This window comes from Candoia aspera, chromosome 15, assembly GCF_035149785.1.
Source record: "Candoia aspera isolate rCanAsp1 chromosome 15, rCanAsp1.hap2, whole genome shotgun sequence".
Classification (NCBI taxonomy): Eukaryota; Metazoa; Chordata; class Lepidosauria; order Squamata; family Boidae; genus Candoia; species Candoia aspera.
Genome location: NC_086167.1, coordinates 5,089,369 through 5,106,533, shown reverse-complemented (window position 1 = coordinate 5,106,533; position 17,165 = coordinate 5,089,369). Strand labels below are relative to the sequence as shown.

Below are 17,165 nucleotides of genomic sequence, written 5' to 3'. Positions count from 1 at the left end.
GGTGATTCCAGCCGAGTCCAGCCTTGCTCTGAGTTCGAGTCCTGTGTCCGAGATTCCACGTATGTTGGTTCGCTGATCATAGCCTGCATCCAGATCCATTGAGCCAGCCATCCGGTGTCATGTTGTTCCATGTTTATTCCAGTTCAAGATCTGCTGCCTCCAGTCCTTGTGTTCCATTTGGATCCAGTCTCACTTCCGGATAATACCTAGTGCTGCCTTGCTACATTGTCTAGTCTTAATTACTCCAGTCTCCTTATTCCAAGGACTTACTGATTGTAAATAGTTCTTAAGAAAGAGTTTTATTGAGGATTGGTTTGGTGTGTGGTCTGAACAGGACAGCAACTTTAAGATGTGTGGACTTCAACTCCCAGAATTCCCCAGCCAGCATGGAATTCTGGGAGTTGAAGTCCACGCATCTTAAAGCAGCCAAGGTTGAGAAACACTGCTCTAAGCAGACAGAGGGAGGCTGTTGTGTGGCTAGTATACTTGTGGCTACCATATACTTGGAGAATGGGATTGTGGCAAATTCAGTTGAGATTATTAGATGGATTTATATATCTGTTCATATAGCTGTTGCAATTCTGGAAGGCAGACAAAGGATTAAAACCAACAATAGTTACAAGTAACACAATGACATAATGGCACCCAAGGACAATGTGATCCAGTCCATACAAGCACAGATCATCTTAAGGAAAATAACCATGTTGGGCTTACTCAACCTCCAGGCCTGAGTGAAAATCCACAACTTGGATTTTCTCCACGTTGGCTAGGGAATCCTGGGAAATGAAGTCCACTGAATCTTAAAGTTGCCAGGTTTGAAAAACACTGATGTAAGCCACCTGAACTTCCTTTCAAAAGGCAGGATATAAATCTGATAAATCAATCCATCATCCTGGGCCACTTTTTAAAAAAAAAATATGACCTTTGTTTTGAATTTTCAGTAAGTTAATGATTTGTGATTTGTACATGGTCTGGCTGTGTTGACTTTTCAATAGGGACATAACTGGTGGCCAGAAACACAAATTGCCATTCTGAATGGTGCAGAAGGGAGATATTATTGGAGAATCACATTGAGGGTGTTTAAATTAATTTTGGATTAGAATTCAATTTTAATTTGGCTGACACTGATTTCAGCCAAGCGCAGCCCTTGGCCTCAGAGAGATTTCAGGGACTTATTTAAGAGTCTGTTCTGTTATTTTCTCCTTTTGTTGTTCTGTGAGTCAGTATGAAAGTGGATTTATGCTCCCCACCCCTAGGTCTCTTCCTCTGGGCCTTCTTTCAACCACAGCAGCTGTCTCTGAAAACCTGAATTATAGAATTGCCACATGCTTGATTAAATCAGCCCTCTTAGCTTCATTCTGAGTGCCGGGCTTTGCTAGTGAAAAGGTCCATGGCAGGTCTGTGCTGTGTTCTTTGCAAATCTCAATTCCTCTCCAGGGGAAATATTTGAACTGAAGGCGGAACTGAACAGTGACAAGAAAGAGAAAAAGAAGGAGGCTGTCAAAAAAGTGATTGCGTCCATGACAGTGGGCAAAGATGTCAGGTATGTTGTCCTTAAAGGGTGTAAGGACCCAAGCTGGAGTCTCTCCCTATATATTTAATTTCAGCACACAAGAAGCTTGTTTTATCTTGCTCCCTGATCTTGATTTTAGTTTGATCACTGGGGGGGGGGGGTAGAACAGCTAACTATCACTGATCCTCACTGCCCATATTGGCAGAGAAATCTGGTACTGCAGCCCTGATATATTTGAGTGTAGCAGATGGTGGGTAGGCTCCCTTAGAATATACCCAAGCATTCTTTCCAGTCCATGCTGGTTTCTTGGTGGGTCAGTTATTACAGACAAGGATAATACAAAAAACATCCCTGAAGGACTAGAAACATCAGCACCTACTGTCTTGTTGGTAGCTCCTTGGCTCCTTCTCCTGGGCAAGGCTTCAGACCACTGGGCTTTCTTCCCATTGTATGTGTGCTTCATTGCCAAACATACTTTGGGCTTGGTGGGGGGTGCTAAATCTGGTCTTCAGTTTCTCTGGGTCATTGGTCAGCAGCCTTGGTCTCAGACACAAGCACGGCCCCTCAACACAGCTTCCGTTTCTCCTTCAGCGCTCTTTTCCCAGACGTGGTGAACTGCATGCAGACAGACAACCTGGAGCTGAAGAAGCTGGTTTACTTGTATCTGATGAACTACGCCAAGAGTCAGCCAGACATGGCCATCATGGCCGTCAACACGTTTGTCAAGGTGAGTGGGGCTGTGCCTTTTGGCTGAGTGGTGCTGGATGGCAGCCAGGTGAGGTGTTCTCCATGCGCTTTTGGGGAGCCACCGAAGTCAGCAAACTTCCCCCAAAAGGCCCGTTCTGGGGTAGAACCCATGGTAGACTCTCCTTTATGTCCTGTTAAGTTCATGACTGCCGAGGGTTGATGCGATGTGCCACATCAGCTGAAACCTAAACTGTCTTTCTGTTCCATAATACATTTCAGATGGGTGGGCCATGCTGCTTGGGAGTTGAAACCAAACCACTTGGCCAGGAAGTCTACTTTAGAGCATTAAATTTAGGGTCTATTAAAAAAAGAATGAGAAAGAGGAACTGTTATTTGAAGATGCTTGAACCTGCAGCCTTCACTGTCTTTGGCAGCTGCTTCAACCAGAAGTCTAGCAGCTCCTTTTTCTGACTAACACATTTTATCAAAAGGCAGAAGCCCATTTTTTAATAAAAGGTGCTACAGGTAGTCCTTGGCTGACGACAGGAATTGGGACCAGAATTTCCCCTCCCTCCCTCCCTCTCTTAAAACCATTAAAAAGGAAGATAAAAGCTAATACAAACTGATATAAAGTAAGGAAGAAAAAAGAAAAATCAAAGAGAAAGCTAAAAGTGCAAGAAAGGAGAAAAGTAAAAGAAAAATAGAAATGGAAGAAAAAAGATACAAAGAAGAGGCTTCCGATATTCTTTATAGCAGTACAATTATATTTTAGTCTCTCTCTAAAGTTACATCATGATTCTCTTCTTTCTATCATCTATCCTGTCTAATCATTAAAGCCATAAATCACAAGTTCATTTTTTTCATTTTTATGCAAAAAGTCCATAAGAGGTTTCCAGTCGCCAATAAACGTAGATACTGTCTTCTCTAATCAAAGGCGTTAGTTCATCCATCTTAGCAAGATCTGTCAATTTCAGCAACCATTAGACCATGGTGGGTAGCATCAAATCTTTCCATCCTTGGGATTGGTAATTTCCATCGCCCCACGGTGTGGTCATAAAGTGCAATCTCATGTGACCACATTGTTTAGTGATGGCAGTCCTCATTGCTGTCGTTAAATGAGGGTTGCGGGTCGTTAAGCGAGTCCCAGGTGGCTTGCAAGAAGGCCAGCTGGCAGGTAAGCAGCTGCTACCAGGCGGGGGAGTGTGCAAGCAACTTACCGGAGCGACTTGCGACCTTCCCTGCCGGCTTCCCCATTGGCTTTGCTTGTAGGAAGCTGGCAGGGAAGGTCGCAAATGGTGATCATGTGACCCTGGTTGCCAAGCGCCCAGATTGCGATCATGTGATCCCGAGAGTGCCGGGATGGCTGGAACTTCGAGAACCAGTCGTAAGTCCCCTCATTCAGCACCGTCATAACTTCAAACGGTCGCTGAATGAGTGATCATTAACCATGTTAACTATATTAATCTGTAGTCAGAAAAGGGGCTACCAGACTTCTGATTTTTTGACCACCATAGATTAACACGGCTTTCCTTCTATAATACCTCAAACCAGAAGTGATTCTTCCCAAGCAATATTTTCATTTTTTTTAAAGCTTTATTAATTTTCAAGATAAAATTAAAACACAAAATACAGAATATAGGACAGATAGAATACAAGTCTAAAGAAACAAGAAAAACTAAAACAGTGCAGGAATAGACAGCAAAACGTGTAAGACAGGTGGCTTCTAACACAGATATAAAAGTACACAAAAGTTAATCTCTTGCTATTACTACATTTAGTAACATTATTTCTCTACCAAGCAATATTGTCAAGACTTCTCTTTCTTTAACAAGATTTGTTGATACGAATAGGATGAAGTTACAAGAATTCCAGCTGCTGGACGATTCCCCCTTCCAAACCAGTTGATCCCCTAATGTATTAGGGCAGAAACGGTTTGATTTTCTTCTAGCAGCTTTCCCGTGATTGGGCTGGGAGCGGGTCCCTTCCCTCAAAATTGAGAAGCTTGCAGCTGGTAGGTTACAGAGCAGCCACCTTTGGTCTTTTCTCTCTCTTATCAACCACTGCTGCTGTGTTGCTTGCCCATCAGGCAGGATGACCTCCCTGCCTCTCTACTTTCCTCTAGGACTGCGAAGATCCAAACCCCCTCATCCGAGCCCTGGCCGTGCGCACGATGGGTTGCATCCGAGTTGACAAGATAACCGAGTATCTTTGCGAGCCGTTACGGAAATGCCTGAAGGATGAGGACCCTTACGTGCGCAAGACGGCGGCGGTCTGCGTCGCGAAGCTTCACGACATCAATGCACAGCTGGTGGAGGACCAGGGGTTCCTGGATACCTTGAAAGATCTCATTTCAGACTCCAACCCGATGGTAATTACCCTCTTTTGGAGCCGAGATAATGTCCTCCTTTTCGCCAAGGTGCTGACATCTTTGGCTGGATTTCTGTGTTGTCGTGGTCGGTGAGAATGTCCTTGGGAGACAGGAGGAGCCACAGATTAGTCAGTGGTCAGATAAGAGGCAGCTGAGCCCACAGCAGGAACGGAGGAGTGGAAAGCATCTCAGAAGGGACCCTCCCTAGTTTCTCCCTCCCACCCTCCCTGGAAAGCTCCTCAGAAGGGACCCTCCCTAGTTTCTTGGACTGTAAAGGCAAGATTGATGTCTGAAAGTTCATCTCCCCCCTTGACTTTACAATCCAAGAAACTAGGGAGGGTCTTTTCTGAGACGCTTACCACACTCCCATTGCTTCTGTGGGCTAAGCCGCCTCTTATCTAACTGTTGCCTAGTCTGCTGCTCCTCTTCCTCCTCCTCCTGTTTCTCAAGGACATCTTCACAGGCCATTACATCCATCATGCTAAGCTGTTGTTTGTTCTAACCAGGGTTTGTTGGGGGCTCCGTTCAAGGTTCTTCCCTTTTACTTAGGTGGTTGCAAATGCAGTTGCGGCCCTCTCGGAGATTGCAGAGTCGCACCCCAGCAGCAACCTGCTCGACTTGAACCCACAGTCCATCAACAAGCTGCTGACGGCTCTGAATGAATGCACAGAATGGGGGCAGATCTTCATCTTAGACTGCCTGGCCAACTACATGCCCAAGGACGACCGTGAGGCTCAGAGGTAGAAGCTGCGGCTTGGCTCGCTTGCTCAAATCCACCATGCAAGGAGAAGGGCCCTGATGCGAAGTGCCTGTTCCTTGCTCGGGTGCCCAGTTGGAGCTTTTCAAAATTCACACCTTTTCAGTCCCTTCCCAACAAAGCCAGCATGGCTGACCCTCACCGATACATAAAGTTACTGGGCTACGTCACTGTGAAAACATAATGTGGGGGAAAAAAACCTTTGGATAATAATGGTCCCCCCACACACGTTATTTTTGCAAAACTCGGGGGCCTGCTTTGAGAGAGAATTGTGCTTGCAACGGAGGAGGGAGGATTCTGAAATATACAGGAAGTAAGAGAGCCAGTTTGGTCTAGTGGTTAAGGCAACGGGCTAGAATCCAGGAGGCTGAGAGTTCTAGTCCTGCCTTAGGCCTGAAAGCCGGCTGGGTGACCTTGGGCCAGTCCCTCTCTCTCAGCCCAAGAGCCAATCAGGCGTGGTAGGAGAGTTCTAGTCCCGCCTCAGGCCTGAAAGCTGGCTGGGTGACCTTGGGCTGGTCCCTCTTTCTCAGTCCAGCTCACCTCGCAGGGTTGTTGTGAGGAAAATAGGAGGAGGAAGGAGTATGAGCTATGTTCCTCGCCTTGAGTTATTTGTAAAAATAATAAAGGCAGGATAGAAAAGCAAGCAAGCAAGCAATAATCGTGTTTGAATGAGATCAGATTTTGTTTGGGCCTTGGCTCTGCCCATTCTTTGGTATGCCTCCACCCCCTTTTTTGAACGCTGCTCCACAGCCCAAGCACGATCCTTCACACTTACCTCTTTTGACCTCCTCCTACCCATTTGGCAATGGATAAACCCACCTCACAGGGTTGTTGTTGTGGGGAACACAGGAGGCAGGAGTATCAGGTATGTTTGCCACCTTGAGTTATACAGGTAGTCCTCACTTAACTATCACAATTGGGATTGCAATTTCCATTGCTAAGCGAAGCAGTCATTAAGCAAATCTAACCTGATTTTGCGACCTTTTTTGTGGTGGCTATTAAGTGAATCACCGCAGCTGTTAAGCAAACCACATGGCCGTGAAGCAAATCACACAGTTCCTCATTGATTTTGCCTGCTGGAAGCTGGCTGGCAAAGTCAAAAATGGCAATCACATGACCGCGGGATGCTATGACAGTCGTAAATGCGAACCAGTTGCCAAGTGCCCAAATCATGACCGCAGGGATGCCGCAACAGTCGTAAGTGCAAGGATCAGCCATAAGTCGTTTTTTTCAGCACCATCGTAAGTCCAAACTGTCGCTAAACGAACGGTGATTAAGCAAGGACTACCTGTATATCAAAAAGATGGGAAATAAATAAATAAACAAACAATGGTAATCTGCAGCAAAGCTGGACCTGCTGCTCTTTGGAGCTCTGAGTTGGTAGAGAGCATTGACCCTGCTTTGCTTTTTCAGCATCTGTGAGCGGGTGACCCCCCGGCTGTCCCACGCCAACTCTGCCGTGGTCCTTTCGGCCGTGAAGGTGCTGATGAAGTTCACCGAGATGCTCTCAAAAGATCTGGATTATTACGGGACTTTGCTGAAGAAACTGGCGCCCCCTCTGGTCACGCTGCTCTCAGCCGAACCGGAGCTGCAGTACGTGGCTCTCCGGAACATCAACCTGATTGTGCAAAAAAGGTGACTTCCTCCAGCACGCCTGGGAAGGGGTGGGAAGGGGTGAGCCTCCCAACCCTGGACTAGCTGGGAAACGCTTTCTCTCCATAGGCCACTTTGAGCCTTTAGACCCGCGTTCTTGAAGTCTCCACGTTTGAAAGTCACTGCTTTAGAGCGTCCTGACCCGGCTCTCGTGGTTCATTATTCCCTTCTTTCCTTTCCCCCGTATTTCCCGTCCCCAGGCCTGAGATCCTCAAGCACGAGATGAAAGTCTTCTTTGTGAAGTACAACGACCCCATCTATGTCAAGCTGGAGAAGCTGGACATTATGATCCGCCTGGCTTCCCAGGCGAACATCGCACAGGTAAAGTTTCTAAAGCAAAACTTTTGCCTGCCTCCCCTGCAGCTCCAAAACCCATCAAGGATCCTGCCAGAAGTTTGAGAGCTTCCGGAGTTTTGATAAACAAAGGCAGGGTTGGGATGCCCTTCAGGGATTACCCCACTAACACACTGGGCCCCTGCATATTTATTTTTTATTTATCCCTGTCTCTCTCCCTCAGAAGAATGTTCCTTCTTATTAAGAAGGAAAAAATCAGACTTGCAACAAAAGCAGGCAGTGTTTTGTTGGCTCATAAGAGGAAGAGCTCAGCATTTGTCTGAATCTTTGTTTTTTGGATCCTTTTGCAAATCTCGAACTCGCCCCACATGCTCACACTTCCTCAGGTTTCCAAAAGGATGTGTTTTTGCTTCCTTACCTGAATTCCCACATTCCCCCTTGGAGGGAGGAGTTCCTGTGTTTGCATTAACCCTTCCAGTCTTGTTCCCCTCTCTCTTCCCTCGCAGGTGCTTGCAGAGTTAAAGGAATACGCAACAGAAGTAGATGTGGATTTTGTGCGGAAAGCTGTCCGGGCCATCGGCCGATGCGCCATTAAGGTGGAGGTGAGCCTCAACAAGATAGAAGATGCATCTGAATAATGAATCATAATGATAATTAATAGTTTTCTGGAAGGCTGCACACTATCTGTTTGACAGATGTCCTAATGGTATGTGGGAAAGACCTTGGGAGACTGGGCGAAAAGACGCTGCCAAGGGAACGGTCAGATAAGCGAGGGCGTAGCCGGCAGCTGGAGAGTGGGCAGGGCAAGTGGCTCAGAAGGGACCCTCCCTAGTTTCTAGGGCTCTAAAGGAGACACGGGGGAGAACTGTACTTTTATACTTGCAAGATTGATGCCAGCCTTACCAGGTAGACCAGACAGGAAATACGACCAGATGAGCTCATTCCACTTTATTGTAAAGCTGCATTGACAGAATCCTGCAAATCGGAAAGTACAAACTTCCCCCATCTCCTTCACAGCCCAAGAAACTCGGGAGGGTCCCTTCTGAGCCTCTTGCCCCACCCACTATCCAGCTGTGGGCTAAGCTGTCTCTTATCTGATCATTCCCTTGCCAGCGTCTCTTCACTGCATCTCCCAAGGTCTTTCCCGTATATCATTACAGATGCTCAACTAGTTTTAGTTAGAGTTTTTCTTATCCTTTTGAGCTAAGGAAGTGGTAGCCATCAGCCAATCTTGGCTGATTTCAAAAAGGCTGAGCATGATGGGGCCTCGTTTACAACTTGGGTGAGAAGTTCTAGGAAGTCCTGCAGGCACAGGTTGGAGGGTGGGGGGCGTTGGAAAGACATCCTGTAAGAAGACAGGGGGAAAGTACTTTTATGTTATTGCACCAAAATAACATGGGCGCGTCCATGGAGTCACCAGGAAGTGGGCTTGATTTGAGGGAGAGAAAATCAAAGTCAGGCACAAACCGGGAACGAACGGTCTGAAGGCACGTTCATGAAATCAGCAGTTCAGCCGAAGAGAGATGTTTCTTCTAGCTGATCTTGGCCAATCTCAGAAAGCTAAGCAGAGGCAGCTTTTGTTAATATCAGTCCACACAGCACCCTAAGCCAATAAGGTAGTTTGTTTGGTGTGGGCAGAGCGCAAGGCGTGAACATAATCATTGTGGTTTGTGAAGCATGGCTTAGATCGGTGTTTCTCAAAACTGGCCACTTTAAGATGGGTGGACTTCAACTCCCAGAATTCCCCAGCCACCCCCAGCAGAGCTCTTGCCACAAGATAGCAGAGGTGTTCTTCGCTTTCCCCTTCTGTTAGCGATTGGAGCATTCTCCAACTTCTGGCTGACCCAGACCGTTTCTCCCTCTCTTTCTTTCCCCATTTCAGCAATCAGCGGAGCGCTGTGTCAGCACGTTGCTGGATCTCATCCAGACCAAGGTCAACTATGTGGTGCAGGAAGCTATTGTGGTCATCAAGGACATTTTTCGCAAGTACCCAAACAAGTACGAGAACTCTCTGGGCTGAGCAGCTGTGGCTGTGAACTTGCTAAGAATTTAAGCCGAGTCCTGGATGCTGCACCTGACTCCCTTTAGCAAAATTGGGGATCAGGATCTGCTTGTTGGAAAGCAGACGTGGGTAGGGTTGTTATGGGATCTTCCTTAGCCAATTTTGCAGAATGTTAAGGCATTCAAGAGAGCCTGTTTGGTGTCGTGGTTAAGGCACCAGGCTAGAAACTGGGAGGCTGGGAGTTCTAGTCCTGCCTTAGGCACGAAGCCAGCTGGGTGACCCTGGGCCAGCCCCTCTCTCTCAGCCCTAGGAAGCAATGGCAAGCCATTTCCGAAAAACCTTGCCAAGGAAACTGCAGGGACTTGTCCAGGCAGTCTCAGAGAATCAGACCTGATTGAACGGATTAAAAAAAAAAGGCATTCAAAACAAAATAAAGTTATGCTGGGCCTCACATGTAGCTTCCTCAGTCTTCCAATCCCGGAATAGATTTTTATTTTCCGTTGGACATACAGGTATTTTTCTAAATTGAGTCCACCTGCATATTTGGACTAGCACAGACCTGAGATTTCAAGTGTTCTAGAGTTCTCGGGGCTTTGAGACATTCCCAAGCAGGACAGCTGAGTTCTATAGATGCCCCATTCCAGAGGAAGCTGATGCCTGTGCGATAACTGTGTCCTCCATGAAAGATGATGCATAGGAATGGGGTGGTGGGTGGGAGGGCGGCATATGAAATCTATATCCTGTGATTCCAACCTTACTGGTTTAAAGGAGTCTTTCTCAACCTTGGCCATTTTAAGACCTGTGGACTTCAACTCCCAGAATTCCCCAGCCAGCATGATGGGGTTGGGAAACCCCGCTTTAAAGTATAGGGATGCACAAAACATCAAGGGCGCTGTTTACCTTCAAAAGGGGATCCCTTGTTTTGTGCTCAGGGGTCTCCTGGGGATCCTCCAGGCTCTTGGCAACTGCCTGAAGCCCAAGTGACTCTGTTCAAGCATGATTCTCATACAGTCTTCTTTAACAAGGTTTCTTGAGAAGAAAGGTATTGGGTTACAAGATTTCCAACAACTGAACCGCTTCCCATCTATTCCCAGTATATTCCCCCAATGCATTAAGACAGTGACATCTTTACAGGTAGTCCTCGCTTAACAGCCAGTTATTTAGCGATGGTTCAGACTTATGACGGTGCTGGAAAAACTGACTTATGACTGGTCCTCACATTTAGGACCATTTCAGCATCACGTGATCACAATTTGGGCACTTGGCAACCAGTTCACATTTATGACCATCGCGGCATCCCATGGTCATGCGATTGCCATTTTCGACCTTCCCAGCCGGCTTCCAGCAAGCAAAATCAATGTGTAACTATGTGATTCGCTTAACTACAATGTGGCTTGATTAACGACTGCTGCGAAAAAGGTCATAAAATCAGGTTGGATTTGCTTAATGACTGCTTCACTTAGCAACCAAAATCCCAGTCCCAACTGTGGTCGTTAAGTGAGGACTACCTGTATTTTCTTTTTAACTCCCTTCCTGTGGATCAGTGAACTGGCTGGTTGTTTACCTAACTGCCTCCTGTAACATGAACCAGTCTGAGAGCAAATGATTGCAGGTTGTGAGGTCTCCTTTGCTGCACCAGAGGTTCCTATCATCTTCCCCCACGCCTAGGTATGAAAGTGTCATCGCCACCTTGTGCGAGAACCTGGACTCCCTCGACGAACCAGAAGCCCGGGCCGCCATGATCTGGATCGTGGGAGAATACGCCGAGCGCATTGACAATGCGGATGAGCTGCTGGAGAGTTTTCTGGAGGGCTTCCATGATGAAAGCACCCAGGTGCTGGGCCTGAGCTGGCGGTGCCCAGGGTGGGGGGGAAACAATGAGTTTTTTCTAGACATCAGATATTGGTGGGTGCCCCAGGCCACTGGAGTATGTTGCCAGGGGTGTTCTGCCCACAGGTTTCTTGCAGTGCTGAGTGTGATTGTGTAGTGGGCCAGGTTGCTCCATTGGCACTTCCAAAAATGCTGCCTCTAAGCCATGGTTTCTCAACCATGGCCACTTTAAGATGGGTGGACTTCAACTCCCAGAATTCCCCAGCCAGCATCTCAGTGAGGAGAGCAGATGGACAAGGTCATCCATCTGTTTATACAGGGAGTGCTTGCTTAATGACCACTTGTTTAGTGAAGGTTCAGACATACAACGGCACTGAAAAATCTGGCTTATGACCATTGCAGCATCCCGCCGTCACATGATCGCCATTTTCAACCTTCCCAGCTGGCTTCCAGCAAGCAAAATCAATGGGGAACCACATGGTTTGCTTAACGACCACCATAAAAAGGTCATAAAATTGGATTGGATTCGCTTAACAACTGCATTGCTTAGTGACCAGTCCCAATTGTGGTTGTTAAGCGAGGACTACTTGTACACAAGAACCCCCTCTTTGTCTCCTGCTTGGGGTTGGCCGCCATCCGAATACCTGCTGTGGTTTTGGCTGAGTCTTTAGCAAGAAACAAAGCGGCCGCTTTCCTTTAACCTCTGAACCATTTCTCCCCCCGACCCCCCCACCCCCGTCCAGGTTCAGCTACAGTTGCTGACGGCCATCGTGAAGCTCTTTCTGAAAAAGCCCACCGAGACGCAGGAGCTGGTGCAGCAAGTGCTGAGTTTGGCCACGCAGGTACAGCTCTTTGTCACTCGTGCCAAAAGGGTCCCCTTGCAGCCGCCAGAAAAATCTGACAAAAGCCCTCTGGGCTGTGTCTGTGCAGGAGAAAAATGAAACCCCGTGTTGAATAATGGCTTCTTCTCTTTTTTTTTGCAAAACTAAGCTGAATGCAGGCTTCCCAGTTCTCTGACTCTTCATCAGGCCAAAGGCTCCAGAAGAGAGGGTGGAGGGAGCCTGGGAAATCCAGAGTGTAGGTGGGATGTTTCACCTATGCATAGTTCAACTTCAGTCCCATGTGATGTTGGCTCTTTGGGTTGGCCTCAGGACACTGGGAGGGACGGGCTTCAGCTCAGGAACTGCCCAAGCCATCAGTGCCCGAACTTTCCCTAGCCTGGGGATTGGCACAGCGTGGGCAGAGAAAATGGAGTTTTTCCTTTTCTCACAGGGGCTCAGGGCAAGAAATAATGGGTACTGAAAAATCCTGAGTGGATTTTTTTTAATTAAAAAAAACTTGGGGAAGGCAGCTTTTCCCCTGATTCAATTACTGTTGGAATATTTACATCTCTACCCAGAATCATCTTCATCACCATCACCATCATCATCTGCCTGACTCCCAGAGACTCTGGTGGGGAAAAAGGGAAAAAAATCTCCCTTAACCTTTTTCCCTACCTCCTGCACCTTCAACTCTCTGGTCTTGGATGTTCCTCAACCCTGACTATCTCCTTGATTTTCAAGCCCTCGACAAGTGGTGAAAAACAGACTCAAGTTTTGGTGACTCCATGGGCATAACCACATTTTTTCAGGACCAGTCTAGAAACGGTTTGCCATTGTCTGTTTCTGACTTCCTGTGGCCTCCAGTCCTGGGATTTCCTGTTCATCTCCCATTCAGGGACCAGCCTGGCCCGACCCAGCTTAGCATCTGAGCCCAGCCACCTCGTTTAACCCTGGGGTAACTCTGTTGTCCTCTTCCCTTCCTTCCAACCTGGTAGGATTCGGATAACCCCGACCTGAGGGACCGGGGCTACATCTACTGGCGCCTGCTCTCCACGGATCCTGTGGCAGCCAAGGAAGTGGTCCTGGCCGAGAAGCCTCTCATTTCAGAGGAGACGGACCTGATCGAGCCCACGCTGCTGGACGAGTTGATCTGCTACATTGGCACGCTGGCCTCGGTCTATCACAAGCCCCCAAGTGCGTTCGTGGAGGGGAGCAGAGGCGTTGTCCACAAAAGCCTCCCTCCCCGGACGGGCTCGTAAGTCGGACTCAGAAGTCACCGTTGATTAATTGGTTACCTGACTCGCGTTCCAGGGTTCCCGATTCTCCCCAACAACAGCAACCCTGTGAGGCGGGGTGAGCTGAGAGACAGCATCTGGCCCAAAGTCCCCCAGGGAGCTTCGCCCTGCTCCTAGTAAAGCTCCTTAATGACTCCACCATGGTGGCTCTTGGGCGGAGAGAGGGACTGTCCCCAGGTCCCTCATGGAGCTGCCATGGCTGAAGGGGGACCAGAACCTGGGTCTCCCCACTGTCAGCCCAACACTTAATCACTCCACCATGGTGGCTCTTGGGTGGAGAGAGGGACTGTCCCCAGGTCCTTCATGGAGCTGCCATGGCTGAGGAGGGACCAGAACCTGGGTCTCCCCCTCTTAGTCCAAACCTTCACACCTTTACATCTCTCTGCCTGTTGGGTTGAGAGAGAAGGACTGGCCAAAGTCATCTTGGGAGTCTTTATGGCTGAGGGGGACCAGAACCTGGGTCTCCCCACTCCCAACACCTTAACCACTCCACCATGATGGCTCTTAGGTTGAGAGAGAGTAGAGTGACTGTCCCCAGGTCCCTCATGGAGCTTCCCTGGCTGTGGAGGGACCAGAACCTGGGTCTCCCCACTCGTAGTCCAATCCTTAATGACTCCACGATGGTGGCTCTTGGGTTGAGAAAGGGTGATTGTCCCCAGGTCCCTCATGGAGCTTCCCTGGCTGAAGGGGGACTAGAACCTGGGTCTCACCCATTTGAGGGACTGTCTCAAGGTCTCCATGGAGCTTCTACATCTTAGGCAAACTAAAACTCAAGTTTCCTCTCTCCTAGAGCTCCTTCACTAACTAGACGCATCATAGTTGGGTTGACATGTCATACAAAACCGTTGTTTGTTTTACTGTGGCTTGCTGAATGAAATTGGCTGAAACTCCAAACCATCAGAGGCCATAAGCCATGGATTACAAGCCACTGTGGCTGGATTCATGGCATTGTAAAAACCAACCAACTTACATGTTGGCTGATTGGGCTTTGGAAAACTCAGCCCATCAAAGGGGGTCACAATAATTGGTCAACGGAAGCTGTCTGAACGGTTTTCTTCCTGTAGAAGTGAGTTAGGAACCTGGCTTGTATAATTCTTTAGAAAATCCAGTTTGATCAGCTGTTCCTTGATGCATTGGGCTTGAATCGTGCTGGCTAGGAATTAGTGGGTGTTGAAACACACAAGCCACATTTGGCAGAGGCGATTGATGTCTGGTATTTGTACTTTGGCTTAATTTCAAAAGGCCACAGAGGCTTAAATGTTGCTTCAAAAGCTTTTCTGAAAAAACGGTGAGCTTGGAGAAAGGATTTGAAACTGCTGGAAGGCAGTTTAAACAGAGCAGCTGCATTCACACAATGCTCTATTTGGGCTAAAAATGGGGCTGGACAGTTTGTAGAGCAGTGTGTGCTGGGAATCCTGTTCTAGTCCCGGCATGTTGTGTTAAGTAAACCATCCCATGTATTTGGCATAGCCTGTTGTGTGAACACAGCCGTTGTGGGTTTGCCAAACAAGGTTGGGAGAACCCAAGAGGCTTTGTGCTAGGTAACAACTTAAAAAAGAGCCAGTTCACAGTCAGATTGTAATGTATTTGCTTGAACATAGCTTGTTGGGTAAAGCCAACCATTGTCATTTTTTAGTGCTTAGTCTAGGGCAGAGTTTCTCTACCAGGGTTCTGTGGCACCCTCGGGTTCCATGAGAGGTCACCAGGGGTTCCCTGGGAGATCACAGTTTATTTAAAAAGTTATTTCAAATTAGGGCAACTTCACATTAAAGAGGTAAGTTTCATTCTTGATTTTTAGTTTAAGAACACTGTTAAGGCATATATACGGGCCTACCCATGAAGCAAATATAATAAGTTTTGGAACTTCTGGCCTATCTTTGAGCCTGACTGTGCAGGGGTTCCCCGAGGCCTGGAAAATATTTCAAGGGTTCCTCCAGGATCAAAGGTTGAGAAAGGCTGGTCTAGGGTATCAACTCAGCCAGGGAGTTGGGTTCACAATGACCCCACAAGCTTCATTGTTGGGGGAGCATTTGAACTCAGATCTTGTTCCTCATGCAGCCCTTTCTGTTCTGCCCACATTACCTGTTTTTTGTGCCCTGTGTGCATGTGTGTCTGCAACGAAAATATTTCTGAGGCTGTTTCAAAGGAAGCAGGCAGTTTAAAAGCAACCATCTCCCCCTCTTTCCATCAACACAGAAGCGAAAGTGCAGAGAGTCCAGATGTTGCCCCAGCTGGGGTGCCACCATCGGAGCAGCCGGCGGTCATCCCAACACAGGGTGATCTGCTGGGAGATCTGCTGAACCTTGATCTTGGGCCCCCAGTCAGCAGCCCTCCAATTGCTACATCATCAGTGCAGATGGGAGCTGTGGATCTTCTTGGCGGTGGCTTGGATAGTCTGGTGAGTCCCACTCGCCCTTGGTTGGTGGCTTCCAAATCCTGAGAAGCTTTTGCAAAATAATAAGAATAATCCAAAGGGCTGCACATTTCTCTGGACTGTAAGAGAAGTCACTGCAAGTAAAAATTTCATTGCAGGAAAAAAAAAAGTTGCAGTAAGTTTTTTTTCCTTGCATAGGGGCCCCCAAATGCTGACAGGCTTTTGAAAAAAAATCCAGAAGGGCTGCAGATTTCTCTGAATTCTCACAGAATTCATTGCAAGTAAACAAATTGCAATTTAAAAATGGGTGCACTACAGTTTTTTTCAATGCATAGGGACCTCCAAATGCTGACAGGCTTTTGAAATAAAATCCAGAAGAACTGCAAATTTCTCTGATTTTTCATAGAATTCACTGCTTGCTAGTTAAAAAAAAATCCATTGCAGTAAAGGATTCATTGCAAGACAGTTATCTCCCTGCGACAGCAGTTTCTAAATGATGATACACTTTTTTAAAAAGGCTACAAACGCCTCTGAATTCTAATAGAATTACAGCTCCTGTCCCAGTGGACCACCTTTCAGATCTCTCTATATCGTTTGGCAATTCTTCAAAAGTTGGATTAATCATTCCCTAGTTTCTGAGGTTTCTTTGTTTGTTTGTTTGTTTGTTTCTGAGATTTAGAGGTTGCCCAGCTTCAAAATGATTCTGGGTAACTTACATCAAACAAGAACAACAAGGAAAACAGTTAAAAGCAACAAGGAAATCCTGTGGGTCTGGACAAACACACTCCCTTTGAGAAGAACATTACTTAAAGGGCTCCATAAACACCCTCTCCCAAGGCCTGGGAGAGTGGTCAAACTTTTAAAGCTTTCTGGAAGATCCTTAGGGTGGGGGTGACCCAGATCCCCTTAACCTCTCCCGTACTGAGAGTCTGGGCTTTGCCTCCCATTTTAGTAGCTAACAGAAAACCAGATGGTCATTCTGTGATAGGCATTCAGCAGCAGAATCAGAGGGACTAAACTGAGGGAAATGCTAACGTTCCTGCAATTATTTCAAAACTCATACGTTGCCACTGTGGGTACACTTAAATAAAGTGAAAATCCTTCTTAATTTAATGCCTAATGCTGCTTAAAACAAAAGTGTGCGTTATCGTCAAAAGCATGCATAAGACATGGATTTTCTTTTGAGCTGTTCAGTCTGGCGAAAGAGTAGAATATAAACGATGCAATAAATAAATACAGTCACTGGATTTTATTCAACCTAGACGTCTTTGATGCTTTTGGCCTTCCTTCATTCAAATTGGCAAGACCGAAATGATTTTCAAGGCTGTTAGAGGAAAATCCTGTAACGTGAAGAATTTCCCTTTTCAAAGAGTTCTTCTAGGCTGCTGCCCACCGAGAAAATGATTTCTGCAACAGTTAAAAAATTGTGCAGATCCACCAAAACTGACAGGAAAATATGACCATCCATTCTACCTTGCTTTGTCCTTCAACACTGCTGGCCCATACAGTGCGTTCGGAAAGTATTCAGACCCCCTTCCCTTTTTTCAGTTTTGTTTGTTTGTTTGTTCAAT

General features: G+C 47.1%; 2 protein-coding genes across 4 annotated transcripts in view; one reads left to right on the top strand and one right to left on the bottom strand.

The window, feature by feature from the left end:
* GAS2L1 (growth arrest specific 2 like 1) overlaps positions 1-17,165 on the bottom strand; it is a 338,981-nt gene that overhangs the window by 231,442 nt on the left and 90,374 nt on the right. The window lies entirely within an intron of this gene.
* The window catches only part of AP1B1 (adaptor related protein complex 1 subunit beta 1), a 43,150-nt gene that overhangs the window by 10,591 nt on the left and 15,394 nt on the right, over positions 1-17,165 (top strand). For both annotated transcript variants that reach the window (XM_063315362.1, XM_063315363.1), the window contains exons 3-14: positions 1,438-1,543; positions 2,105-2,240; positions 4,323-4,568; positions 5,118-5,308; positions 6,739-6,960; positions 7,179-7,299; positions 7,779-7,874; positions 9,155-9,270; positions 10,943-11,108; positions 11,848-11,946; positions 12,921-13,180; positions 15,417-15,618. In XM_063315362.1, coding sequence (XP_063171432.1) covers positions 1,438-1,543; positions 2,105-2,240; positions 4,323-4,568; positions 5,118-5,308; positions 6,739-6,960; positions 7,179-7,299; positions 7,779-7,874; positions 9,155-9,270; positions 10,943-11,108; positions 11,848-11,946; positions 12,921-13,180; positions 15,417-15,618 — 1,961 coding nt within the window. The remainder of the gene's footprint in view (positions 1-1,437; positions 1,544-2,104; positions 2,241-4,322; positions 4,569-5,117; positions 5,309-6,738; positions 6,961-7,178; positions 7,300-7,778; positions 7,875-9,154; positions 9,271-10,942; positions 11,109-11,847; positions 11,947-12,920; positions 13,181-15,416; positions 15,619-17,165) is intronic.